The 27,065-nt window shown below is 49.3% G+C and overlaps 1 protein-coding gene across 6 annotated transcripts in view; it reads left to right on the plus strand.

Moving 5' to 3' along the window:
* The window catches only part of LOC105469739 (SH3 and multiple ankyrin repeat domains 2), a 666,868-nt gene that overhangs the window by 59,869 nt on the left and 579,934 nt on the right, over positions 1–27,065 (plus strand). For 5 of the 6 annotated variants that reach the window (XM_011721220.2, XM_011721226.2, XM_071074115.1 and 2 more), the window contains exon 3: positions 20,575–20,793. In XM_011721220.2, the coding sequence (XP_011719522.2) occupies positions 20,587–20,793 (207 nt within the window). In that variant the 5' untranslated portion in view covers positions 20,575–20,586. Of the gene's footprint in view, positions 1–19,280; positions 19,503–20,574; positions 20,794–27,065 lie in introns of all 6 variants that reach the window. The other variant, XM_071074114.1, reaches the window with a different exon arrangement.

Raw genomic sequence — 27,065 nt, forward strand, 5'->3', positions numbered from 1 at the left:
GAGATGGAAACAGACACCGTTCCTGGCCTGTGTGATTGATATGAATTGTTTCTGCCAATTCTTTTGGGTGGTTCTTTCTCCGGCCTAAGGTGGTTTGTTACGTGCTTGCATCCATCATATTCTGAATAAGGGAACACGTCCCTGCTAGGCTCTGTTTCATTCTGTCCCCTCCTGTTTTTTTGTCCTGCAAACTGGAGCTACCTTGACCTTCCTGTGTTCTCAGCCCCATCGCCTCCACCCTGGGAGTTCACCTTGGTGGTCCTTGCTTGCAGCATGGCCTGGAAACTCTGGAGAGGCAGAAAGCTGGGAGTCATCATAGGGCTCACCTCGTTATTTCCTGTCTCCCATGCATCCTATCCTGTACTTTGAAAATATATGGTTTTTTTTTCATATTTTGAATATTTTGGGGGTGGTTTCAGGTAGGAGGCTAAATCCAGCACCCCTTCCTCCATCTTGGCTGGAAGCAATGTTTCTGTCTCTCTTGCCATCTCTGTGTCTGTCCCTCTGCCTTTTTTGTCCCCACATTCTCCAGCTTTGGTCTGTTTCTCCTCCTCCTCTCCCTCTCTTTTTCTTCCCTTCCTCCTGCTCTCTTGACAGACTCGCTTTCCTGCTTCGGTGTACACAGGACCACCCAGCAGCAGCCACGGTTTCCCATCGACACCAGCTCTGTAGTTCAGGCATCATCTATCTGCTTTGCATTTCCTGAGGAGACCTGTCATGCTCAGCTGTGTTGTTCCCGTGCCCATCCAAGAACCTGCCGCTGCTCATTTCTTCGTTCTTCACACTTGTGCTGAGTTGGACTAGGTGCCAAGGAAGCACTGGCGAAGATGATGGGTTTTGTCTCTTGCCCTCCTGCGAGCGACACACAAAATAAATAAGACACAGATTTAACAAAATCCCTTGCTCTGGTAAATGCAGATAAGTGACTGTGTGTGTGTTTTGTAGCTGGAGAAAGGTAACTGGGAAAGCCTTATCTGAGAGCATGACATGTAAACTGGGAGAGGAGGAGGGGGAGACAAGGAGAGAATTCCAGGCAGAAGAAATGGTGAGCACAAAGCTGGGTGTGTTCTCTGTGTCCAAGCTACTTCCCCAGGGAGCCCCAGCATTGGAATCTAATCCTGTGTGGCCCCCCTCAAAGCCTGTGTTCTTTTTTTTCTCTTGAGACTGGGTCACCCTCTGTCGCCCAAGCTGAGTGCAGTGGTGCAGTCACAGCTCACCGCAGCCTCGACCTCCTAGGTTCAAGCAGTTCTCCTGCCTCAGCCTCCCAATAGCTGGGACCACAGGCACACATCGCCACACTCAGCTAACTTTTGATTTTTTTTTTTTTTTTTGGAGATGGAGTCTCATTCTGTCACCAGGCTGGAGTCCAGTGGTGCAGTGTTGGCTCATGGCAACCTCTGCCTCCTGAGTTCAGGTGATTATCGTGGCTCAGCCTCCTGAGTAGCTGGGATTACAGGCATGCGCCACCACACCCAGCTAATTTTTGTATTTTTTAGTAGAGACGAGGTTTCACCATGTTGGTCAGGCTGGTCTCGAACTCCTGACCTCGTGATCCACCCTCCTCAGCTTCCATAGTTCTGGAGGTCAGAAGTCTGAAATCAAGGCATCGGCAGGGCCGTGCTCACTTCAAAGGCTCTAGAGGAGGATCCTTCCCCCCCTCTTGAAGCCTCAGCTATTCCTTGGCTTGTGGCCACATCACTCCAGTCTCTGCCTCAGTCTTCACCTGGTCACTTCCCTGTCTTTCCCTCTGTATCATTTCCCCTCCTTATAAAGGCACCTGGCATTGGATGTAGGGCCTACACTCCTCCTTATATGATCTCATCTTGACTAATTACATCAGCAAAGACCCTCCTGTTCCCAAAGAAGATCTCATGCTGAGGTTTGGGTGAGGATGAATTTTGAGAGGACACTCTTCACGCCAGTGTGCTTGGGTAGGTTTCAGCGTGTTCTGGAATAGTCGACTCTTTGGGCAGAAGTTAAAATTGTTGTAGTGGAAGTCCCCCTAGCTTGTGGATATGAAAGAATGTTTCCTAGGGGGACATTTGCCTGGTTCCTCAAAGAAGAGGGTTGAAAACAGTATTAGCTTTGTGTGCTGGACAGTCAGGGTATTTCCAGCAGGGTGAACTCACACCCGGACCACGTGCAGTGGTGCCAATCCTGAGGCCAGCCCCGCAGCCACCCTGCCTGGAGGCACCCGGGAGCTTCATCCTTTACATCTGCTCCAAAAGCAGGCAGGGTAACAGCAGACTTTTTCCAGCAGTGATCCCAGCCAGAAGGAGAAACCTGTACTGGAATCAGTTTCTCTCTTCCAGTTCATCTTGTCCTCCATGAGGGGTGAGATAGATTTTCCTTTTATGGTTATTGACTCCAATAGTCCAGTATTTTATAGTCTACAAAAGACCAGTAGCTGGAAAAAATAAATGTAATAGATTTATAAGACACTTCATCAAACAAGGCATTCTGCCTGTCCCTGCTCAGAGAGGACAGGGCACAGTGACAGGGTTGGGTGCTGGCTGGGATGCCCACTTCTCAGCCTCCACCAGCCCGATGGCCCCGGAGGCCAGAGCACTTTGAAATGCAGCCCTCGGGAGTGTCTTTGAAGGAGTGCGAATTTGCTGTGCTTGTGCATTTTTGATCCTGTTCTCACACGGGACTCGATCACTGTGTGTGTACCTGCTGTTGCCTGCTCTAGCGTGCCGAGCTAGACCATGCACCTGCAGGAGGCAGGCATTGCCCTGGCGTTAACTGTGTAGGCTTTCTGGGTGGCAGTCTGACGGTTCTCTGGTGGGGGAGTGCCTTTAAGGGGTGCATGTGCCCTGAGGGTTATTCCTCTCTCAGGAGCATTTCCCAAGAGGCCATTGGAAATAAGGGAAGGTGCTGCTCCTCAGGTCCATCCTTCCTCCCTTCCTTTCTCCCTCCCTCCCTCCCTCCCTCCTTTCCTTTTTTTTTTTTTTTTTGAGGCAGAGTCTCCCTGTGTCTCCCAGGCTAAAGTGCAGTGGTGTGATCTTGGCTCACTGCAACCTCTGCCTCCTGGGTTCAAGCAATTCTTCTGCTTCAGCCTCCAGGTTAGCTAGGACTACAGGTGCTCACCACCGTGCCTGGCTAATTTTTATATTTTTAGGAGAGATGGGGTTTCACCATATTGGCCAGGCTGGTCTCGAACTCCTGACCTTGTGATCTGCCCACCTCGGCCTCCCAAAGTGCTGGGATTACAGGCGTGAGCCACCGCGCCTGGCAGCTGTTTGTTTTAAGTAAATAAAGTAACAAGAGAAAGCACGTGGCCCACCGTGGCCCTGCGTTCTTGAGGTGGATGCCTTCCTTGGGCGCTCCTTCTCCTTGTGTGAGGTCAGGGATTGAGCTGGCAGGACGGTGGCATATTTTGAGGGCTTCCCTTGCGCCAGATGGGAATCATTGTGTTGGAAATCCTAGCAGTTGTTTACTCCTTTTGGTTACGTGGTCAGTGTGCCACGGATGGGGCTGAGTGGAGTGGTGAGGTCTGCCACATTGTTCAACCCTCGGGCAGCCATGGGGGACAGTCCCATCACCCCACTGCTGCTGCCCCAAGGAGGCCTCCCAGGCCCAGGGTCTCAGGATCACAGCTGCGCCTTCCCAGGTGTTGTGGACTAGATTGTGTCCCCTCAAGATTCCTCTGTGGAAACCATAACCCCCATCGTGACTTTGAGGCTGGGGCCTCTCAGGCAGTGATCCTGGTTAAACGAGGTTACAGGGATTAATCTGATTAATCTGATGGGATTAGAGGCCTGAGGGGTGATCTTCAGAATCCTTTCGACTGCACTAAGGAACACCTGGGATCCCGGCAAAGTGTGACGGTGGGCGTGTCTGTGTGGGGTTTCTGGAGGGGATTAGCACATAAGTCTGAGAGGACTGCAGGCAGGGATTTGCCCTGGGTGTGAGTGGGCACCGTCCAACCTGCTGGGGGTCCAGAGAGAACAACTGCAGAGAAGGGGCAAGGGCATAGAGCCGCTGGGCTGGACACTCTCGTCCTCTCCTGTCTTTGGGCAACTCGAAAGCCTTTGGACTTCAGGACTTGCACCAGCGGCCACCCCCTTCCCCTCGGGTTCTCTGTCCTCTGACCTCGGACTGAGTTACGCCATCGCCTTCCCCGGTTCTGAGGGGAAGGACTCAGAACCTGGACTGAGTCTTGCTCCCAGCCCCCAGGGGCTCCAACCTGCAGACGGTTTGTCCCAGGACTTTTCAGCCTTTGTCATCGTGGAGACTCTGTCAGCCCCCTGACAAGCCCACCCGCATGTGTCTGTATACATTTCCTGTTGATGCTGCCTCCCGGGAGAACCCGGACCAATACAGTGCACCTAGAAGAAGAGAAAACAGAAGGCTCACTCTCTCCCCGCGGGTGCCAAAAGAGGAGGCCGTGCTGAAAACAGCCAGAATTTGGCTGTCTGCAAGCCAGGAAGAACCCTCACTGGGAGAAATGTGAGCACATGCATTTCTGCTGTCATAGCCCCAGCTGTGGTGTTCTGTGATGGCAGCAAACTGACTACTGCACCCCTTGCCAGCGACAGCAGGAACCCAGGAGGACTAGGGCCATCATATTTCCTAAAGCTCTTGCGATTTGATAGGCGTGAAGGCCTGACCCTTGTCCTGGGAGAAATAGCTGCTTCCTCCTGGCACCTGGGAGCGTCCCAGCTGCTTGCCTCTTTGGAGACCCCTTTGAGCATGGGCTCTGCTGTGGTCTTGGAGGTCGGGAACAGGCAACATGTGCCTCAGTGCCACGTCTCACCAGCCAGCCCCTACTATTTGGGGTCCGGGCAGGGAGCACCAGCAGAAGCCCACGTGACATGTTTCCTATTTGAAAGTTAGGTCCACACCCAGCTAGCACGCGGTTAGATCATAGTTTCTTCTGCTTTCACAGACGTCCCTTTTTGATGGCAAAATGTAAACCATGTGGGAATTGGCTGTTGCATGCAATTGAAAGCTGCTGATACACCAAACACGGCTGAGTTTAGTTGTTCTGTTGCACACTTGGGCATCTCACTGATGCACAGTGACATTTGGATAAGTAATAAATATAAATGCCATTCATTCATTATTATATATGCCAGAAAATATATTTGTCTTGCCTTCCGTTCAGCAAAATTACCACTATGTTGTTCTGGTCTAGCATTTTGCACAATCTGTGTTTCATATTCTAAATGATTAGAAATTTAATATATTCAGTGTATACAAAATTTGGGTGTCTATGAAAATGGGCTAATACAGAAAAGAAAATTGAATGTATTTTGATAAAGGTATAAATTAAATTTAGCATTAAACATTTTTCATGATTCCAAAAATGATATCTACTAAAATATTCCAAATTAACTGCTCAAGGGCAAAATACAAGTTAAAATTAATGAGTATTATATATTTTTAAAAAAGAGATGAGGTCTTGCTATTGTGCCCAGGCTGGAATGCAGTCACAGGTGGGGTCCCAGAGCACTGCAGCCTTGATCTCCTGGCCTCAAAATTTTAATCAAAATGATTTCTATGAAATGGAAACATTTTAATTTAGTTTTCTGAAAATTTACTCTCATTAAATATTTTTATGAACATAAATCACAGTTATACTGCTGAGATGTGCAAAAATCAGTATCTGGTTTTACACACATTCTTCTTCTTTTATTTTTTGAGGTGAAGTCTCCCTCCTTCGCCCAGGCTGGAGTGCAGTGGCACCATCTCGGCTCACTGCAGCCTCCGCCCCCAGGTTCAAGTGATTCTGAGTGCAGTGGTACCATCTAGGCTCACTGCAGCCTCCGCCCCAGGTTCAAGTGATTCTCCTGCCTCAACCTCCTGAGTAGCTGGTATTATAGGCGCCCGCCACCATGCCCAGCTAATTTTTGTATTTTTAGTAGAGATGGGGTTTCACCACGTTGGCCAGGCTGATCTTGAACTCCTGACTTCAGGTGATTCACCTACCTCGGCCTCCCAAAGTGCTAGGATTACAGGCGTGAGCCTGGTTTTACACACATTCTGTGTAGACTTATGTGCATACATATTTTGGAGTCACATGAATTGTTTCATGTTGTCAGATTAAAAAGGAAACCAGGCCTAAAGAATCCTAAGCAGAGCCCGTCAGAACTCATAAGTGACCTCAGCCTTGCTTGATGTACGACACCTGAGTGAAACCTAACTTGAGCTATTTCTTATAAATGCCTACATCAAAGAAAAATGAAGCTCAAGCTTAGCTGATCAGAAGCCATCAATTAACTTCAGCTAGGGACTTTCCGACAAGATAAGCCAGTAAGGCAACCACATCATTGTAACCAACCAGGTGTCTCCTTTGCCTTGCATCTGCGTTCACCCCATAAAGCTTTCCCCTTCCATCCCTGTAGTGGAGCCTAAAACTACTAGGTTGCTGCAAAAATAATTGCAGTTTGTGCCATTTAAAAGAAACGGCAAAACCAACAGTTCCTTTTGCACCAACCAAATACCTTCAGTTTGGTGCTTCCTGATTTCATAAATCACTGTTTGCTCAAACTAACTCTTTATGCATCTTATTGTGCCTCAGTTGACCTTTTATCAGTGTTGTCAAATGGTCCCTAGATGCTACTTGCCGCTGTTGTGAATATTGATTACTTTCAGAAGTGTGGGCCAAGCGTGGTGGTTCACACCTGTAATTCCAGCACTTTGGGAGACTGAGGACGGCAGATCACTTGAGGTCAGGAGTTTGTAACCAGCCTGGCCAACATGGTGAAATCCCGTCTCTACTAAAAAATACAAAAATTAGCCGGGTGAGGTGGTGGGCGCCTATAATCCCAGTTACTCGGAAGGCTGAGGCAGGAGAATCACTTGAAGCCGGGAGGCGGAGGTTGCAGTGAGCCGAGATCATGCCATTGCACTCCAGCCTGGGTGATAAGAGTGAAACTCCATCTCAAAAAAAAAAAAAAAAAAGTGTGGATTGGAAGGTAAACCAAGAAAAGTCATGTCTTGTAATACTGGGGAGTGCTGCATGGGTGTGCAAGAATTCTTTTTTTTTTTTTTTTTTTTTTTTTTTGAGACGGAGTCTCGTTCTGTCGCCCAGGCTGGGGTGCAGTGGTGCAATCTCAGCTCACTGCAACCTCCGCCTCCCAGGTTCACGCCATTCTCCTGCCTCAGCCTCCCGAGTAGCTGGGACTACAGGTGCCGCCACCACACCTGGCTAATTTTTGCTGTCTGTAAAGAAGTAGCTGTCCAGTTAATTCCTTGGTTTGTCCTTACCTAGATCCTTCCAATGCTCAAATTCTCTTCAGATTCAGAGGTCCTATCTGCCCATCTCCAGCGTCTTCGTGATACAGTCCCCGGACTGTCTGGTGCAGACCTTTTGTTTCAGGATGTCTGTGAGAGGGTGAAGCGAGGTGACCCAGTGCCTGGGCGGCACCTGCTTTGGTGCTTGGCCTGTGCAGTTTTGATTTGTGGAACCCCCCCGTCTGTCCTATCATCCCTGGCTTTTTGGCAGGAGCCTCCTTCAAGGGAAGGGCTGACACCAGGCTGTCGTGTATGCTTGTCAGTGTTGGTCCAGGCTGGGGGGGATGTGGAAACTCACATTCGTCCATCTGTGCAGCATGCGGAAGGCTGGAGAGTTGTCTTCCACTCAACGCTCAGCAGAGGACAGAGGAGACGGCTTCCCAACAGTGTTCACGGCGGGTGCTCTGCACTGGGTCCTGACAAGTGGGTGGGGCTGGACCATGAGATCAGCCGGGAAGCATTCCAGGACGGAGGCCCGAGAATGAGACGTGTCTCTGCTCCTGAGAAAAAGGTACCTGACAACGCAATGTAAAAGATGTTGCCAGTTCTCAGCCTTGGCTGGGCCCGTTTCACTTGGGGGCATTTCAAGGTGAATGATTCTCAGGTCCCCAGGCAGCCTCTGGCATCCGAATCTCAAGGGCTGAGAAGTTCCGAGGAGGAAGATTTCTGGGATGAATGATCTCGCTGTAGGGTTTGTCCAGGCTTCACAGAGAAAAGTGAGAACAGCCTTCCCACCTGGTGTTCAGGCTTCATTCTTCATGCTGTGGGGGCATTAAGGCTGTGGGACTGCTGCACAGCATAACATCCTAGGAGCAGGACACACTGAGGACCGGCACACACACCTGGGGGCACCTCCCACAGAGGACTGCAAGAGGTTCTCTCACCATGAGGTTCTCTCAACCATTGGGTTAGCGCAATAGTTTAAAACGCCCCAGACGGGAACAATATTTCTTCTTAAGAAAACAAGACGATGGCTGGGTGCGGTGGCTCACGCCTGTAATCCCAGCACTTTGGGAGGCTGAGGCGGGCGGATCATGAGGTCATGAGATTGAGACCATCCTGGCTAACACGGTGAAACCCCGTCTCTACTAAAAATACAAAAAATTAGCCGGGTGTGGTGGCGGGCGCCTGTAGTCCCAGCTACTCGGGAGGCTGAGGCAGGAGAATGGCGTGAACCCGGGAGGCGGAGCTTGCAGTGAGCCGAGATCGTGCCACTGCACTCCAGCCTGGGTGACAAAGCGAGACTCCGTCTCAAAAAAAAAAAGAAAAAAAAAAAAACAAAAAAACAAGACGAGGCTGGGAGTGGTGGCTCACACCTGTAATCCCAGCACTTTGGGAGGCCAAGACGGGTGGATGGCTTGAGATGAGGATTTTGAGACCAGCCTGACCAACATGGTGAGACCCCTGTCTCTACTAAAAATACAAAACTAGCTGGGTGTGGTGGCACATGCCTGTCATCCCAGCTACTTGGGAGGCTGAGACAAGAGAATCACTTGAACCCGGGAGGTGGAGGTTGCAGTGAACCGAGATCGTGCCACTGTACTCCAGCCTGGGCGACACAGTGAGACTCCGTCTCAAAAAAAGCAGAAGACAAGAAAATTAAAGTTAAGATAGCAAAGGACATCTGGGTTCCCACAAACATTGGAATAATAGGAATTAAGGGAACCCACCCCCAGCTTAAATACTGTCATTACATACGATGGCAGGATGGAGTAGCCACAGCCCCACTCATGGTGGAGTCAAGGGCGTCCCCAAGCAGGTGGTTGGGAAGCCCCCTTCAGACTCAAGCACTTGGCATCTCTCCTGGGCCCCCAACAGATACCTGCGGCCAGTTTTTGATGGAATTGGGTACAGCACAGAAAGCTGTTGAGAGTTCTTACCCTTGATTTGAAATCTGTTTAGTATACAGGCACATCTGTACACTAAATATGTTTAGTAACAGGCACATCTTAGTTCACCAGTGACATTTCATCTCCATAGAGCTCTCAGAGCGTGTAAGTTTGTTGTGTGATGTTCCCAGTTCCCAGACATGGTAATTTAACTTACTTTCTGGTAACCCATAGTTTAGAAGGTGCGGCAGCTGTCGTGAGGCCCCTCTGTGAATCAGAGATGCCTTAGGTGGGTCACCCTGTGGTCAACCCCTCACTGGGGACACTGGGTCCCACTGGGTTATTCTGTGGCTGCTCTGGTGTTGAGTCTGGAGCTGGAATAGAACCTGGTCATGCTTCTGTCTTCTCTGTAGTGGCCTAGGTTGCTGAGTCTGTTTAATGCCAAAGCCCTTCTGCCCAGACAGACACTGCTGAGATGCAATGTACTGTGATATTTAATCTTCAAAGGAAGGTTAATCCCCCAGCCCTCCACTGCCAGGTACTGGGATTTTAAGAACCTGACTTGTACCTGGGGATGATTTTGGTGGCTAGTCTTGACTGCCACACCCCTCCCTTGCACTCACAACGCAGGATCCAGAACTGTCCAGATGGACCCAAGTCAACCGCGGGGAGCCTCAGGAACAAACGGAGGGCACCTGAAAATTTAGAGACCACTGGCATCTGGGAGGGTTGTATTTTGATTTTACATCTCCTTTTAGATCCTAAGTGCAACAGGTTTGTTAGAGCAGACAGACTACAAACTAGGAACTAGATCAGCGGGAACTCTCTGTATCAGCTGTTTCATATAAACCTAAACCTGCTCTAGAAGAATAAAGCCTATTAATTTAGAAGTGCACAATAAAAAGCACGGATATATAAATATTTTGCATTCTGCCTTCTGTCCTCCTGCAGCCTCCCTGTTGCTGAGGGTGTGTGATTTACGTGAAAGGATGGGGAGTGAATTGATCTGAATTTCACTTCTCTAAGACCTCACGCTGCAATCTTTTGGGGCAGTTTCCACTGAGCTCCTTTTTGCACAAGCAGACTGTCTTTTGGAAATTGTCTGGAGAATCTTGAATTTGGATTGAGGGTGAGCTGCCTCCCTTCCTGGCTGTGACGCACCAGGAGTTTATCTTCTGAGGTTCCTTATCTATCAGATAAGGGGAAGTCACGAAGTCCTCCTATCACATTCTCCCAGGACTGACAGGAGATACTCAAATACAGGCCTAGCTGGTAGGCCGACTTGCTGGAAGCCCTGAAGAAGCATCAGCTCTGCCTTCCTGTAGCAGCATGGCCTTCTGTGTTCTCATCCACTGGGATCCCCCACAAGCACATCTGTCCGGCTTCTAAAATGAATAAACTTGATTTGTAATTTCTAAAGTTTTTATTTTTAATGAAAGACATGATAAACATAGAAAAGTAGAAAAACACAATAATGACTCTATACCCATCATCAGAACTAAACATTTTAAGATTTTGCCCTATTTGCCTATTTGCATTTATTTATTTATTTGTTTTGAGATAACTCCCACTTGTTCTCATCAGTTTTCCCTGTTTTGAAGCAGGGCTATAGATAGGTGAAGACAGCCATCACCATCTATATTTTTAATTTGTGTATGAAAATGTTTAGATAAATGTATCTGTTCTTTTGAAAGTTGACATTTCCCGCATTTCACTGTCGCATGTCAATGTATGTTACTTGACTTGTCTTCACTGTTCTATAATTTTACCTGATATTACTACACAATCATTTACTTAGTTTCCTGTTGGTGGCTGCTATGGTTTCAACATGTTCCTCAAAGTTCTTATGTTGCAAGCTTCATCCCCAAATTTGTATGTTGATTGGAGTTGGGGCCTTTGGGAGGTCATTGAGATTAAATAAGGTCATCAGCGTGGAGTCCCCATGATGGGACTTATGGCTTCAATAGGAAGACAGACCAGAGCTGACATGCCTGATCTCACCCTCTCGCCATGTGATGCCCCCTGCCATGTCATGATGCAGCAAGAAAGTCCTCACCAGATGCCACACCATACTCTTGGACTTCTCAGCATCCAGAGTCCTAAGAAATACACTTATTTTCTTTATAAATTACCCAGCCTATGGTATCTTGTTATAGCAACAAAAAGTGGAATAAGACAGTGGCATTTAAGCTGTTTCCAGTTCATTGGTTAATTCACCAAGTATACATTGAGATCATGTGATGCTTCAGAACAAAAAGCAGGAAATGCTACAGGGGTGTCTCATTCAGTGTAAGGAGAGGCTGCTGCAATGGCTTAGGGAGCCTCCACACTGTCCACCAGATTTGAGGATGCTGCCCTGCCTATGGACAGACTATGAAGACATTTCCTCCTGTATCTAAGAAAATGCCAATGAAAAATAGTCAACTCTGTAAAATATTTAAAGAGGTTTATTCTGAGCCAAATACAAGTGACCAAGGCCCATTTTATAGCCCCAAGAGGTCTGAGAACATGTGCCCAAGGTAGTTGGGTTACAGCTTGGATTTATACATTTTAGGAGGTAGAAGTTACAGGCAGACAACAGTGCGTACATGTAAGGTGTACATTGGTTCAGTCCAAAAAGGTGGGACAGCTTTAAGTGGAGTCAGGGGAGGGTTTCCAGGTCATAGGTAGATTCAGAGATTTTCTGATTGGCAATTGGTTGAAAGAGTTGTTATTATGTAAAGACCTGGAATCAATAGAAAGGAATGTCTGGCTTAAGATCAGGGGTTGTGGAGACCAAGGTTCTTATTATGTGCAAGAAGCTTCCAGATAGCAGACTTCAGGGAGAACGGAGGGTAAATGTCTCTTAACTTACCTAAAATGATGCCAGGCTCTTAGTTAATCTCTCCTGGATCAGGAAGAGACCTGGAAATGGAAGGGGATTCTCTATAGAGTGTAAATTTTCCCCACAAGAGACAGCTTTGCAGGGTCATTTCAAAATATGTCAAAGAAATATAGTTTGGTAAAAAATACTTTGTTTTCTTTCAGGACCTGCTATCTATTATGTGATGCTATACTAGAGTCAGATTGGAATTTGCTACAAAGACTCCATTTGGTCCATCTTGAGATCTCTTGTTTTAATGTTAATGCTGGTCAGTTGTGCCTGAATTCCAAAGGGAGGCAGATATAATGAGGCATGTTCGATCCCCGCTTCCCATCATGCTTTGAACTCGTTTTTCGGTTTTACTTTGGAATGCCCTTGGCCAAGAGTGGCTGGGGGATCCATTCAGTTGGTGGTGGACTTAGAATTTTATTTCTGGTTAGCAAAAGTAAACTTCTTAAAGAAGGCTATCTACAAACTTAGTTTCAGTGTTGAAGCAACTGGTTTCTATTGGAAACCATCTTCTTTGGAGACAGACATCTCTTGGGAGACTCAGCAGCCCAGGGTTGAAGGCTGCCAACATGGACCATGATTTAAGGTGTCATTGCTGGAGCCGAAATAACACAGCAGGGATTTTCCTGGCTTCTGCAGGGCTCTGGGGACAAAAAGGCATATGTTGGAGTGGCCTCCTCAACTGTTTTCCCCATCAACTCTGTTATGTTTTACACATGATTTTGTAGAAGGTGGGTGTCTTGGGCAGCTCAGGCTATAACAGAATAGATAGAGTGACTTGGCAGAAATTTATTTTCTCACCTTTCTGGAGGCTGGACATCTGAGATCAAGGAGCTGAAGAGCTGGCTGATTCAGCTCCTGGTGAGGGACTGCTACCTGGCTTGCAGAGGGTTACTTTCTGGCTGTGTCCTCACATGGTTGGTTGCAGGGAGATAGGAATGCATGACCACCTGTGGGCACCCATGCTAGCTCTCCGATATTTCTTCCTTTCCTTATAGGGATGCTAATCCTATGGGATCAGGACCCCACCCTTGTAATCTCATAACCTCAACTACCTCTTAAAGGTTCTACCTCCAGATACCATCACACTGGGGGGTTAGGGCCTTAGCATATGAATTTTAGAGGGAGACAGTTCAGTTCATAGCAGCGAGAATTTCAGGGCTGCTTTAAGTGGGGATGACAGAGTCCCCAGGAGCCTCCGGAACAGTCCCACTTTGCATTGCCTTCTCCATCCTGGGACTGCATTTTCATTGTGGGCCTTGGCATTGCTTGTTTTCCTGGTACCTTTGGGATATGTTCTCCCATGCCAACTAGCCCTTCAGGTGTCCCCTGCGATGAACTGTACCCGTTTGCATCTGGAGTTGTTTCTTTTTTTGCCCTGTAGGAATTCTTCCCAGATTTTCCACAGCACTTGGTCCTATGTTGTAAAGGTCCCTTTCGGGTGTTTTCTTTCTTTTTTTTTTTTCCTGTCACCCAGACTGGAGTGCAATGGCATGATCTAGGCTCACTGCAACCTTCGCCTCCTGGGTTCCTGCGATTCTCCTGCCTCAGCCTCCCAAGTTGCTGGGACTACAGGTGTGCACCACCACGCCTAGCTATGTTTTTTGTATTTTCAGTAGAGACAGGGTTTTGCCATGTTGGCCAGGCTGGTCTTGAACTCCTGACCTCAAGTGATCCACCCGCCTCAGTCTCCCAAAGTGTCGGGATTACAGGCATGAACCACCGTGCCCAGCCTGAGGTGTCTTCTTGCTGTTGTGTCTGATGAAGTCTTAACTTTTACATTGTCTAATTTGTCTGTCCCTTCATGCTTTGTACCCAATGCCTTGTAGAAAGAAACACTTTTTTCTCCCCTTGATTTATTCAGCAAATAACAATTGAACATATTTGTGGCTAATTAATGGCCCCCAAAGATATCCAGGTCCTAGTCTCTGGCACCTCTGAATATGTGACCTCATACGGCAAAAGGAGCTTTGCAGAGGTGATGAAGTTAAGGATGAGATGCGAGCAATTATCTTGGGTTATCCAGGTAGGTCCTGAATGTCATCACAAGGGTCATTATTTTTAAGAGGGAGATTTGACTGCAGAAGAGGAGATGGTGATGTGAAGATGGAAGCCAAGGTGGGAGTGACCCACTTTGAAACTGGAGGAAGGGGCCATGAGTGGCGGAATACAGGTCACCACCACCGTCTGAGGAAGGCAAGGAAGTGGATTGTTCCTCAGAATCTTAAGGAGGAACCAGCTCTGACAACACCTTGGCTTTAGCCCGGTGAAACTCATTTAGGATTTCTGACCTCAGCATGATGAGGGTACACTGCCGCACATTTCTGTTGCTCTAACCCACTAAGTCTGTGCTATTGTCTTACACAGCAACAAAGCAGCATTTATTGAGCAGCCAGAATCCCCTGTCTAAGGGACCTTACATGAAGGCATTGCCTCTTACTTTTTCTTCTAGAGGTTTGTTGTGTTGCTTTTCATGTTACAGTAGTCAGTGCATCTGGAATGGATTTGTGTGTCTGGAGTGGCGTGGGGCTCATCTTTTCCATATGAATACCTGCAAGTGTCAACCTCATAGGTTTCTTAATTCATCCCTTTCCCCCGACGCATATGGGACTCTGATATATACAAGCCCAGACTAAGGTTCTGTGCTTTTTAAATCCATCTATTTGTCTTTGTTTAATACCATACTGTTTTCATACTATAACTTTTTCTGGTAAGCCTCAGCATCTGGTAGAATGAGTCTCCTCTTAGTCTCCAGAGTTATCTTGGTTTTAGCTGGCTCCCTCTCTTCTTTGAGCTTTAAGATCAGAGTGTTAAGTTCTACGAACAGTCCTATCAGGTTTTTATTAGAAGTTACTGTAATCCCAGCACTTTGGGAGGCCAAGATGGGAGGATCACGAGGTCAGGAGATCGAGACCATCCTGGCTAACCCGGTGAAACCCCGTCTCTACTAAAAAAATACAAAAAAACTAGCTGGGCGAGGTGGCGGGCGCCTGTAGTCCCAGCTGCTCGGGAGGCTGAGGCAGCAGAATGGTGTGAACCCAGGAGGTGGAGCTTGCAGTGAGCTGAGATCCGGCCACTGCACTCCAGCCTGGGCGACAGAGCGAGACTGCGTCTCAAAAAAAAAAAAAAAAAAAAAAAAAAAAAGTTACATCAAGTTTATATTTTGTGGAGAATTTTCATCTTGAAAATGTTAAAGCCTAGTGTCCATGATTATTGTATAGCTCTTTATTTATTTGGGTCTTCATTTTTTTCTTTATTTCAAAAAGATAATGCTATATAGTATTACTTTTCTCCATAAAGGCCTCACACATATTGTGTTTTTTTTTTTTCAAGTTAACTTTGGTTATTGTTCATGGTATTATAGTGTTTTTGAATGTTTTTCAATTGTTTATTGATAATGTAACAATTCAGTTAACTTTTGTATATTAACTTCTTATCTGGCATTTTGCTGGACTTTTTTTTTTTTTTTAACTAGTTTTACACTTACACATTATTTAATTTGTCCCTAGATTTTCTTGGATTTTCTATTCACAGAAGCATATTATCTGAGAATAATGATTTCCCTCCTTTTAATCCGTAAACAATGTATTCACTTATCTGTTTGCTTATTGGTTTTTGATGTTTGCTACAGGATTTGAGTAGATGCTCTGTTCGAGTTCGGGAAATTATCTTCTATTCCCAGTTTTCCAAGAGTTTGATCATGACTGGGGGTGGTTTGTGTCCCCACCCCAGGCTGTCTGTGGCTGGGCCTCTTGTTCCTGCTGGACACAGGGCCTTGTTGGACCCATGCTTAAGAGTTGTGCACACAGGGGCGGTGTCCCAGGAGGGGCTTGTTGACCTGTTGTCTTGATTGGTTTCCTTCTGTGTAGGTTGTCTCCCAGGAAGCCTTTTACCTTGGGCAAGTCGTTCCCTTCTTGGTCACGGTGAGTGGTTTCTGCAGAATTGTGAGATGGGTAGGCCAGCGTATCACACACAGGCTGAGAGTGGGTTCATGCTGGCTGGCCAGAACCCCTTAAATTCTGCTCTAAGAAAACTGAAATGGAAACCTGTCATACAATGAAGGCTTCTTTAGAAATCATGTGCTCTTTACAGCAGCCTGGACAGAAACCCACTGAGGCCCAATTAGAAAGCCAGACAGACTATTCTCTCTGGCTTTTCTAGCAGAAACTGAGAGACTGTTGGAGTCTGTGTTGAGTCTGGCCAGAGAAAGACGGTGCAGACCACATTTGTGGTGTGATTACCGGTGCCACCGAGAAAACGGCACACTCCCACATGAATGCTGAGGCGTGGAAGAGAAATAGACTTACCTAATGAATGTACCATCTCACCAGTCCTTCTCAAGACCTGGACACCCCAATATCTTAACAGAACACAACAGTGAGGCATTGCAATTCATCTAAGGGAGTGCTTTTAAGTGACGTATCATTTTAATTCAGGTATCTGATTTATTAGTAGCTCGTTTTCTGATTTGGGGATATCGGTTTGGGCATTAAGAGGAAGGTATGGAGTGGCTGTTTTATCCCTAGAGCCCCTTTCTTTTAGATAGAGAACCATTGCAGAGTTCCTACTGTCAGTCTCTTTCAGGCAATAATGGTTGGCAGGGTGCCAGCCTCAGTGAGCCACGCACTCTAGGGGTGTGATTGGCTTTTGCTTCTAAGATCTTGAGTCTAGCAAGGAAGGGCCCATTGGCAATTCAGACCACAGCTTCTCTTCCTGTTGTGGGAGATTGCTTATCAGTCCCAGGGGAAAAGCATGTCTGGGGCAGGTGCACTTGGGAAATGCTGCCTTTACCCCTCTCTCTGGGACACTGCCATATAAAGCCCTCTTAAAAATTCAGCAGCAAAGTGACCTGTGTATTTTTGTTCTATCCAGTTACGTTTCCCAAATGTGTGTGTCCAGAGGAGGATTGGAGGGTGTGTGTGTAATGGAATTAGTTCTCAGAGCTGTAGTCAGGAGGCGCAGCTGAGGAAGGAGTTAGATGTGGAATTAGGCGTGGACTGCAGGCCCTCCGAGGTGAGAGGAAGGGGAGCTTGTGTACCGTAGCAGTTGGTTCTCACCTGGGGTAGAGCAAGCCAGGCTGAAAGGGAAGGACTTGGCTGAATGGGGAGAGAAACTCAGGGTAGAAGACGGTGACACCAGTGGAGGGCGGAAACTCAGAGGCAGGATCCTGTTTACAGGTGTGAGCCACTGTGCCCAGCTGAACCCTTGCACTTTTAAAGGTGTTTACGAAGGTTTTGTAACTCTAACCTTGACAAAGTCAGCTCTGGCCGTGAGGTTTTTTGTTTGTTTTTATTACGTATCTTCTCTCCCAGGTCAGCTTTCATATTTTCACAGTGGCTGAAATAATTAGTGGAAAAGTCTGTCTACCTTTTCATCAGAGGTACTGGAGGACGCATGAGCTGGTTGAGGATTTTAGGTTTTCTTGGAGCAAGTTAGCAGCAAAATGCTGAGGCTCTGTTGGACTTGCTTTGATTGTGATGATTTTCTTGTCTCCTCATTAGTCTACCCTAGCAGGGCCAATGAGAGAAACACACACTAAGAGTCATTGAAGTTCACGCACCTGGGGTTTTATAGCCTCTCTCCTGACCAGCCCGAGAGATTAGTTACACAGAGAACGGTTGCCCGGGGTGGGGAGTAATCTTCCCCTCCCCTGAGCTGGGACTGGCATTTCCTGGGGAAGCCAGGATTTCAGATTGTGTCTTGGTCTTTGCTTTCATTCTCTCTGCGGAGCCTTCCGGCATGCTGGTCTTCACGGGGTTAGAGAACTCAGCACAGCCCACCCCGGCTCTCCCATGGTGTTGCCAGATAAAATACAGCGCACCCAGTTCTGCCCGAATTTCAGATGAACAACAGAGAGTTTTTTAGTATAAGTATGTCCCGTGCAATTATTTGGGACATGCAGTCAAGTGTCTTTGTGGTTTGTCTGAAATGTAGATGGGACTTGCGCCGTCTGCCTTGCCCGGTGGTTCTCCCCGGGAGTTAATAATTAAATGTTTTCCCAGGCAGTGATCAGGTGTCTGCTGTTCCCAGGGAGCTGCTAATCAGGTTACTCAAGCCCCTTACGAAGGTCAAGACCCTCTCGGTCAGATCTCTGGCCATGCGCTCCCAGGACGATTCTGCAAAGAGCCTGGGCGGTGTGACACAGCCTTCTCTTCTCTGCTCCCCCTGCTTCTGCACGAAATCCTGGTTCCTCTTCGGACCCAGCACCGGGGCTCTTCTGCACCATGGTTTGGGAGCAGACGTGCTTGTTTGTGACCATCACCCCTGGAGCCAGTGCCGGGGGACATGGTCCTAGTGGGCGATGATGTCCGCCGGCAGCAGTGGGGGCTATAGCCCCAGGAGCCCCTCTTTGCTGTCTTTCCTGTTGTGGGCCGTTGTTTTTGTTCCTGGACTCAGGTCCCGCTATAGATGTATACTATGTGGCCTGCAAAGTAATCTGTTAAAAACAGTGAATTTCCAGCCAGACGCGGTGGCTCACGCCTGTAATTCTAGCACCTTGGGAGGTAGAGACAGGTGGATCACTTGAGGTCAGGTGTTTGAGACCAGCCTGGCCAACATGGTGAAATCCCGTCTCTACTAAAAATACAAAAAATTAGCCAGGCGTGGTGGCAGGTATTTGTAATCCCAGCTACTTGGGAGGCTGAGGCAGGAGAATGGCTTGAACCCAGGAGGTGGAGGTTGCAGTGGGCTGAGATTGCACCACTGCACTCTAGCCTGGGTGACAGAGTGAGACTCTGTCTCAGTAAAAAACAAACAAAGTGAATTTCCAACGTTTATACATTTCACATTCTTGCATCAAATCTGCCATATCTAAAAGATACCTGCAGGCCTGGCAACACCAGATCTGCGTTCCCACCTACCAGCTGTGGCTGGAGTGGGAATGCTGCCACCTGGCTGATTTGGGGACCATGTTCTGCCAGCGTTGCCCCCTTCGTGCCCCCTGACTGCTCTCCTGGGCATCTGCGATCCGGAGCCCTGGCCTCCCACCCAGCGTGTGTTCACTGGGTGCCCACTCTCCACTGAGGGAGGCTTCCTACACATGCCCCCCGGGAAGCAGCTTGGAGCCTGGACAGTCTTTCGCCTGCTCTTGCCAGTCAGACATTATCTGACCTGAGCAGGGACAGAACCAATGTGGGCCGTGTCTGCTCTATGCCAGGGCTCTGAGCTCGGGGCTCCCACCCTGCCATTTTTCAGATGTTGACGCTGAGGCTGGCCCCGCTACCACACTAGGCTTCTTTCTGCATTAATGGGTGACATGAGCTCTGTGTAGCTTTGACTCCACTTAAGAAGGGCTCCTTTCTCCTTCACCCTCATGCCTGCACTGCTTTCTAACCCAGCAGGGCCCAGGAGAATGAGGACGCAGAATAAAAACAGGTGGAATGGGGTGGCATCGCACCCACGGATGGAGGTTGATACCTGATGAGGAGTGGCTGCTGTCAGGTTTCTGGGCAGCGAAGCTGAGGGCGAGGCCGGAGTGCCTGCTGAGGACATAGTTCCAGCGCCCTCCGCTACCCGGCAGGCTCTTCCCACGCTGGAGGAGTGCTGGGAGCCAGCAGCAGGTATCAGCTTTCTCCTAATTGGACATAGAGCGTTGGTTCCTGGTGAACTGCCCGTGGCCTCCCCGGGACATCCCTGAACACTCACAGGGTCGCCCAGTTATAAAACGCTAGCACAGGGTCTGTGAACCTACACTTCTGCTGCCAGGGTCCAGGGCTGATGGGGCAGGTGAGGTGAGCTGGGTGCAGGGTGAGCCTCACTGTACCTTGATGGGGAGGGGCGGCAGCTCCTGTTGTGCAGAGGGCATGACGAGGTGGGGCTGAGTGAATCATGTTGCTCCTGCCCCATCGAGAGGGCCGCATGGCCCAGTGTCCACATGGCTGCCAGGTGGGTGGAGTGGGCCCAGGAGGCAGGAGCCTGTCCAGATGTTCTGTGAAAACTCTAAGTTCAGGATTTTTATTGCACTTGACCTTGAGGAAGTTGCGCTCTCAGCTGCCCCTGCCTCTTGGGGACCCCCGAGTCTGATGGCTGCAGTCTGCTCATGACTCGGGTTCCTCTCCAGTCCTGGTCTGGGAGGTTCTCTCATCTGTGAGCCTGGCCCTGGCTTTTTGTTCTGTTTTTACGTGGTACCTATCATTGCCCTGTGTTTGAAGCAGAGGGGGTTATTATAGCATGAACTTGCTGCCGTTCTGACCTGTGTTTCTTCCTCTCCTGCAGCTCTGTCCTCCAAGGAAAACAAAAGGCAGCCTTTTTTATTACCTTGGGCGGCTCAGACGGCCTCAGTGGCCCTCTGCTTCATCTTTGTAAGCTGTGGTCATCCCCATGGCTAGCCTAGGCTCCTTTTGAGTGCTGGGGTTTCATGGCTCTGGTACCAGAGTTTGCAGGGGTTTTTCTGGATCCTGGCTGCTGCCTCTTGCTCAGGCTCCAGGGGGAGCAGGCAGTGCTGACTCGTGTCCGCCCTTTGGGATTTGTACGTGTGCACACACGGGGCCCTCGGCTGGCAGTCACACCAGCAAACACGACCGTGAAAGCGAGTCCACCGCGTGTGTTCCAGTGCCAGCGTCCACCTTGCCCCTGGGTTTTCTTTCATTTTCACATTTCCTGTTCTTTGTCTTCCTTCTTCCCACTTTGAAGACACAGGCAGCCATGCCGCGCAGCCCAACATCCAGTGAGGACGAGATGGCCCAGAGCTTCTCCGACTACTCCGTGGGGTCGGAGTCAGACAGCTCCAAAGAAGAGACCATCTATGACACGATCCGGGCCACTGCGGAGAAGCCGGGCGGTGCCAGGACGGAGGAGAGCCAGGGCAACACGCTGGTGATCCGCATCGTCATCCATGACCTGCAGCAGACGGTGAGCCTTGTGGTCTGCCCTTTGGTTCCCATCTGGACGATGTCACCTGTGGCTTGAACACCAGAGGGCTGCTCTGGTCCTCCCCGGACCCGCGGTCCCGACTGCTCCAGGCACACCGTGCTCTTTCCTTGCTCCATACTTCTACCCCACTCCCCGCAGGCTCCCTCCTGTGCCCGCCTCCCCTCCCTGCTACCACTGGCCTCACATCATGCTGTCGCGGTCACTGTCCCCGCCTCCACTGTCCCCGCCTCCATCCACAAACATTTTCTGAGCATCTGCTGTGTACCAGACCTGAGGCAAGGGGCCCAGAGATGGAGAGGAGCATTTCACAGCCTCACAGAGGAAACCCAGGCAGCAGGTGCACCTGCAACTGGCTTCTAGCGCCAAGTGCAGGAGGCTCTGAGGCCTGGCCCTGCCTCTTCCTGGTGCCGGACTCCACCGTGCCCGAGGAGCAGCGTCCCATGCTCCCCCACTTCCAGGGGATACAGCTCTGAGCACTCCTCCCCACGTGGCTATTGTCCTGCCTCCTCCTGTCCCTCCAGCCCTGGGTCCAGTGTCATTCCTGTGCCCCCCAGAGCCCTCAGGCTGCCCTGGCCCACGCTGGCTGGGCCCTGGACGTCTGTCCTTATGCCTGGGGATCCCCGTTGTTGGATTTGCCTCCCCGAGGAGGACGATGGCCCCTGGGAACTGGGGCTGTCTGTAAAGGGGACCTTCGTGTGCAGAGGAAGGGGTGTGGCTTCATCCTCTGCCTGAATCCACCTGAGCAAGCTGGGGGCCGGTCGCCCAGCCGCTTTCCCTCTTCCTCACAGCAGGGACTGTGCCGCATGTGGTCTCAATCGGAGGTGTGGGACAGAGCTGGAAGCATGGAGCAAACATCATGGTTGCGGACAGGCGCCTAGTAGGGTTGGCCTGTGAGCATTTCACACGCTGTCCACCTGGGGAAGGCGGATGGGAGTGACAGTAGTAGGGGCAGTTGATACGAAGCCCTTTTGCTGTGGAGTAGAACATGGTGGACATCTAAGCGTTAGGACTCAGAGGGGCATCTGGGTGAGGCTCCTGACAGTCTCCACCTGTGCTTTCTAGAAGGGTCTCCCGGGGCCTCAGTGGGCTGGGAGGACCCTTCTCATTTTAGCTTTGGGTGAAAGGAACGGGGAGAGGTGGGCTGGCGGTGTAGGCTGCTGCAGGTGCTTGAGAAGGCGAGCCCAGTGCTCCGTATCCACCCCGACCTCTGAGTACAGTCTCCTGTCCCCAGCCACGATGGGGAAGAGAGGCCCAGGTGCTGGAAGTCAGGGAAGCGTTGTGCTGCCCACTGGCTGAGTGTTGCTGGTGCCTCACTTGGTGCCCATCCAGGGTGCCAGCTCCTGGTGCTGTGGAGGAGCTAAGAGATGCTCTGGGGTTGGCACCTCTCAGGGCTTGGTCCCCAGCGAGGGCTAAATGTGTGTCTCCTCTTCCCCCAGTGCCAGCAGCTTGCGGTCCAGCAGGGACCCTCTGCTCAGCCCACCCCCAGCCCTGCTCCTTCTGGGAGAGATGCTAGCTGGGCTGAGGGGGCTAACACGTACCCTCTAGGGATGCGCTCAGCCAAGTGGCTTCACCGTCTAGGACAAGCTTGTCCAAACCAAGGCCCGTGGGCCACATGCAGCCCAGGACGACTTTGAAAGTGACTCAACACAAATGCATAAACTCTCTTAAAATATTCTGAGAGTTTTTTTTTTTTTTGCAACTTTTTTTTTCTTTTTAGCTTATCAGCTCTCTCTAGTGTTAGTGTATTTTATGTGTAGCCTAAGACAATTCTTCTTCCCATGTGGCCCAGGGAAGCCAAAAGATTAGAGACCCATAGTGGGGGAAGCTTAGGGTGGCCTGATGCCCCAGAGCTAATCTGGCCATGCCACGGGGCCCAGGGGCTGCCCTGGTAGTACAAAGGCTGTTCAGGAGGATAGGCGTGGTCTTTTGGAGTTCCTTCTTCTGTGTTATTTAATGCCTCTTATAAAAGCTATAAATGATTGTTATGTAAAGATCAAGTAATGCAGGGAAGCACAAATGCCAGACTCAGCAATGGAGGTCACATCAACACTCGCAGACCCCCATTCCGACATGCCCCTCTGCGGGATTACAGGCAATGGGTGGATGTGTATATGGATAGAAATACCTTGGTAAATGTGGGCTCAAACCACACACGCTCTTAAGAAATGAACTTCATCAATGTTATTTTATTTGAGTATAAGAGGAGAAAAAGATGGTGAAGGAAATGCTGCTTTTATTTATTTATTTTTGTCACGAGACTTTTTTCCAGCTAAATCTGTGAAGTTAAAAGAAGTGATTATGAAACACTGGAAGGCTGGAATTTGTTTTGTTTTTTGTTACAGTTTTTTCCCTTCTCACTGTGTCCTCTTCCTATATGGTTTAGGGGTAAATTAAGCTCATTGCTGTAATAAAAGGCCTCCAAATGTCAGGCACTTAACGTATCAATGCTTTACTTTTTTCTCTTTTCTTAGTCCACCTGGTTTGGCAGGAGGGACAGGTGGGAAGTTCTGATCCATACTGACATTCAGGGACCCAGACTCTTTCCGTTCGATAGCTGGACCATTCCCTGGAGCTCCGGAATCTTCCACGGGGTCTTCTGTATCTGCCCAGAAGATAAGAGGAAGAGACAGAACTTGTAAAGTGCATCATCTTCCCTGGTTTCATGAGGAGGTTGCACCTGACTGCAGAGTAGGCTGGGAAATGCAGTGGAGGTCTGAGCCCAGGAAGAAGGAGGCATCAGTTTGGTGAATGAGTAGCTAGCCCACGCGCACACACACACTTCTCCTCCCCCACCTCCTGAGCCTTGTTGGGTGTGGACAGTGATTTTTTGCACACTGTCACTCTCCCTCCCACTTACTATCCACCATGCCACCAGGGTGTGCAGCCACTCTGTCTCTCTTGAGGGGGTCACTGCCGTCAGTTGCCTTTGCAATAGCCTTTTCTTTTGCCAGATCCTTTTCTGGTTGTTGTTTTGCGTTTAATGGGAGGGAATTCATTGTTCAGTGGGTTTTTTAAGGAAGAGTTCCTGAGAGCAGTGCTTTCTCAGCGAATGGACGGTCAATGCTCATTATCTGTGGTACCTGTGTTCTAAAAAGCTGCCACAGATGCTGAATGAGTGACGCCTTGGCCATTGCTCCCAGGGGAAGTGCAGTGTTTGATTCCTACAAGCCCCTGGTCGCATGTTTGACCATAGGTCAGTACGCAATCTTGCTTTATGTGCGTTGCTGTTTAAAGATGCCTTATTTAATATGTAATGGTGATTCATTAACATGGAACTCACAGCCAACAGTGCTCTCACGCAGGCCTCAGTGAAGCTTCTCTGGCACGTTTTCGGTGTGAAGCTCATGACAACCTTCTTGCCTTAGGGACAAGTAGACAGCACTTCAGCCCTTTGCTAGGGCCCTCTTAAATGGCAAAATCACCAAGAAAAAGCACAAACAGTGTGAGAATCATGACACTCTGTGGGCTGCAGTCAGATGCTTGTTTGCAAGGTGAGAGCTGAGACAGGAAGTCGGACCACCACCTTGTTCACCCTCCCGTGGGAACCCGCGCATCGGGCAACTGAAACCTTTGGCTGTTTTGTGCAAAAAGCATTGCTTCTGGGGTTACAAATAAATTTTAGCAAGTAGGCACACCCCCAATCCAAAATTCATGCATAGTGAGGATTGGCTGTGTTTTGAAAATGTCAACGCGTTCCCTCTGGCTTGAAAACTCTTTTCTTCTGTGGGTTTTTTGTTTGTTTGTTTTTTGAGACAGAGTCTCACTCTGTCACCCAGGCTGGTGTGCAGTGGCGCGATCTCCACTCACTGCAACCTCCGCCTCCCGGGATCAAGCGATTCTCCTGTCTCAGCCTCCCAAGTAAATGTGATTACAGGTGCCTGCCGCCACGCCCGGCTAATTTTTTGTATTTTTTAGTAGAGACGGGATTTCACCATGTTGCCCAGGCTGGTCTTGAACTCCTGACCTCAGGTGATCCACCTGCCTCAGTCTCCCAAAGTGCTGGGATTGCAGGCGTGAGCCACCATACCTGACCTCCTCTGTATTTTTGAGTCACAATTTCCCGTCTGTGATTGTTTTCTTGCCCTGAACATTGCTTTGAATACATTTGAGGCCAACAGATTTATTTTTTCCATCTCATAGGTGACTTTTTTTTTTGAACTAGATTCCTAAAGAAGTAGCTTCCATTGCTAGACCACGAAGTGTCTGGTGTTGGACATTCTTGGTTTTTCCTAGAAAAACTTTCTCTCTGCAGATTCTGTTTAAGGACGTTTTCATTTTAATGATGTTTTCCTGTATTTTGTTACTTTTTCTGTGTTATCGGTTGGATCCTTTATTTCAGGGATAGTAATTATCCCTGTATTGGATTTTCCTTGTTCATATCTGTTATCTTTTTCTCTAATTGCTTTAATTGCTTGGCATTTTTCTGTTTGTTTGCTGTTCTTTTTTTTTTTTTTTTTTTTTAAATGAAAGAGAGTCTCGTTCTGTCGCCCAGGCTGGAGTACAGTGGCGCGATCTCGGCTCACCACAACCTCTGCCTCCCAGGTTCAAGCGATTCTCCTGCCTCAGCCTCCCGAGTAGCTGGGATTACAGGCACCCACCACCAAGCCTGGCTAATTTTTGTATTTTTAGTGGAGACAGGGTTTTGCCATGTTGGTCAGACTGACCTCCAACTCCTGACCTCAGGTGATCTGCCCGTCTCAGCCTCCCACAGTGCTGGTATTACAGGCCTGAGCCACTGTGCCCGGCCTGCCGTGATTTTCTTGAGCCTTTAATTGTTGTGTTCTCAGTTAGACCCGTTCTATTTTTTGTAATTTCTGATTTATTGTAGTCATGCTCCTTTGACTTTTTGTTTGTTTCCATAGCCCTGCACGCTCTTTTTGAGAGTACTCTCCTGAGTTATTTGTTTGGTAGGTTTTCTGTCTTATTTTTGTCCTCCCTGGCAGAAAGCATTCTTGGGGGCTTTTCGTCTTCTGACTATGCTGAGTTTTCATGCAGCTCGGAGACTGTCGGAGGTTTGCGTGCCGCCTTTCTTGGTCTGGTTCATTTTGCGTCTGTGTGAGGTCCCTGTGGCTTCCCTGACGTTTTTCCCCGTCTCGTCCCGGTTGGCTGTCGGCAGCTCAGGTTTTCTGTTGGTTCGCATAGTGCATGGGTGAGTTCCGTTCGGCTCCATTATGAGGTTAGATTTGGCTGTCTGTTTGCCTTTGCAGATGAGCAGGCCCAGGGCTGGGAGAGTGGCGTCCACGTGCAGGGCCTGGAATCCCTGTCTTTCCTGAAACGCTGTATTAGCCCATTCTCATGCTGCTAATAACGACGCTGCTAACTACCCGAGACGGAGTAATTTATAATGAAAAACAGGTTTAATGGACTCACAGTTCCACATGGCTGGGAAGGCCTCACAATTATGGTGGAAGGTGGAGGAGGAGCAAAGTCACGTCTTTTTGTTGTGGTTGGTTTGTTTGAGAAGGAGTCTCGCTCTGTTGCCCAGCCTGGAGTGCAATGGCGCGATCTCAGCTCACGGCAACCTCTGTCTCCCGCCTCCCAGATTCAAGCGATTCTCCTGCCTCAGCCTCCTCAGTAGCTGGGATTACAGCCACCCACCACCACACCCGGATAATTTTTTTTTTTTTTTTAATTTTTAGTAGAGAGGGGGTTTCACCATGTTGGCCAGGCTGGTCTCGAACTCCTGACCTCAAGTGATTTGCCCACCTCAGCCTCCCAAAGTGCTGTCAGCCTTGAGGTAGACAGCACTGTGAGCATCTTTGTTGAAGGATAACACCTGTCCAGAGGGCGTGTGTCCCATGCACTCAGATGGAACACAGCGTGTAACCTGCAGGCGGAGGAAGGCGTAGGACACCAGCCAGCCCCGGGAGCCCCACTGCCCCCTCCTAGTCATGGGGAGGGTTTATGTTTAATCCCAGTTTACAGATGGGAACAGGAGGATCAGACTCCAGAGCCAGTGAGGGGCAGAGCCATTGCCCTGGGGGTATCCAGTCTTGGGCCTTGAAACCTGCTGGATGGAAGCCCTGGGATGCTGGCGTTGGGTGCGCCACCAACTGCTTGGTGCTGGGCAGAGCCAGTGAGGGGCAGAGCCAGTGTCCTGGGGGTTCCCAGCCTTGGGCCTTGAAACCTGCTGGGTGGAAGCCCTGGGATGCTGGTGTTGGGTGCGCCACCAACTGCTTGGTGCTGGGCAGAGCTGGTGTCCTGGGGGTTCCCAGCCTTGGGCTTTGAAACCTGCTGGGTGGAAGCCCTGG

Source organism: Macaca nemestrina, chromosome 12, assembly GCF_043159975.1.
Source record: "Macaca nemestrina isolate mMacNem1 chromosome 12, mMacNem.hap1, whole genome shotgun sequence".
Taxonomy (NCBI): domain Eukaryota; kingdom Metazoa; phylum Chordata; class Mammalia; order Primates; family Cercopithecidae; genus Macaca; species Macaca nemestrina.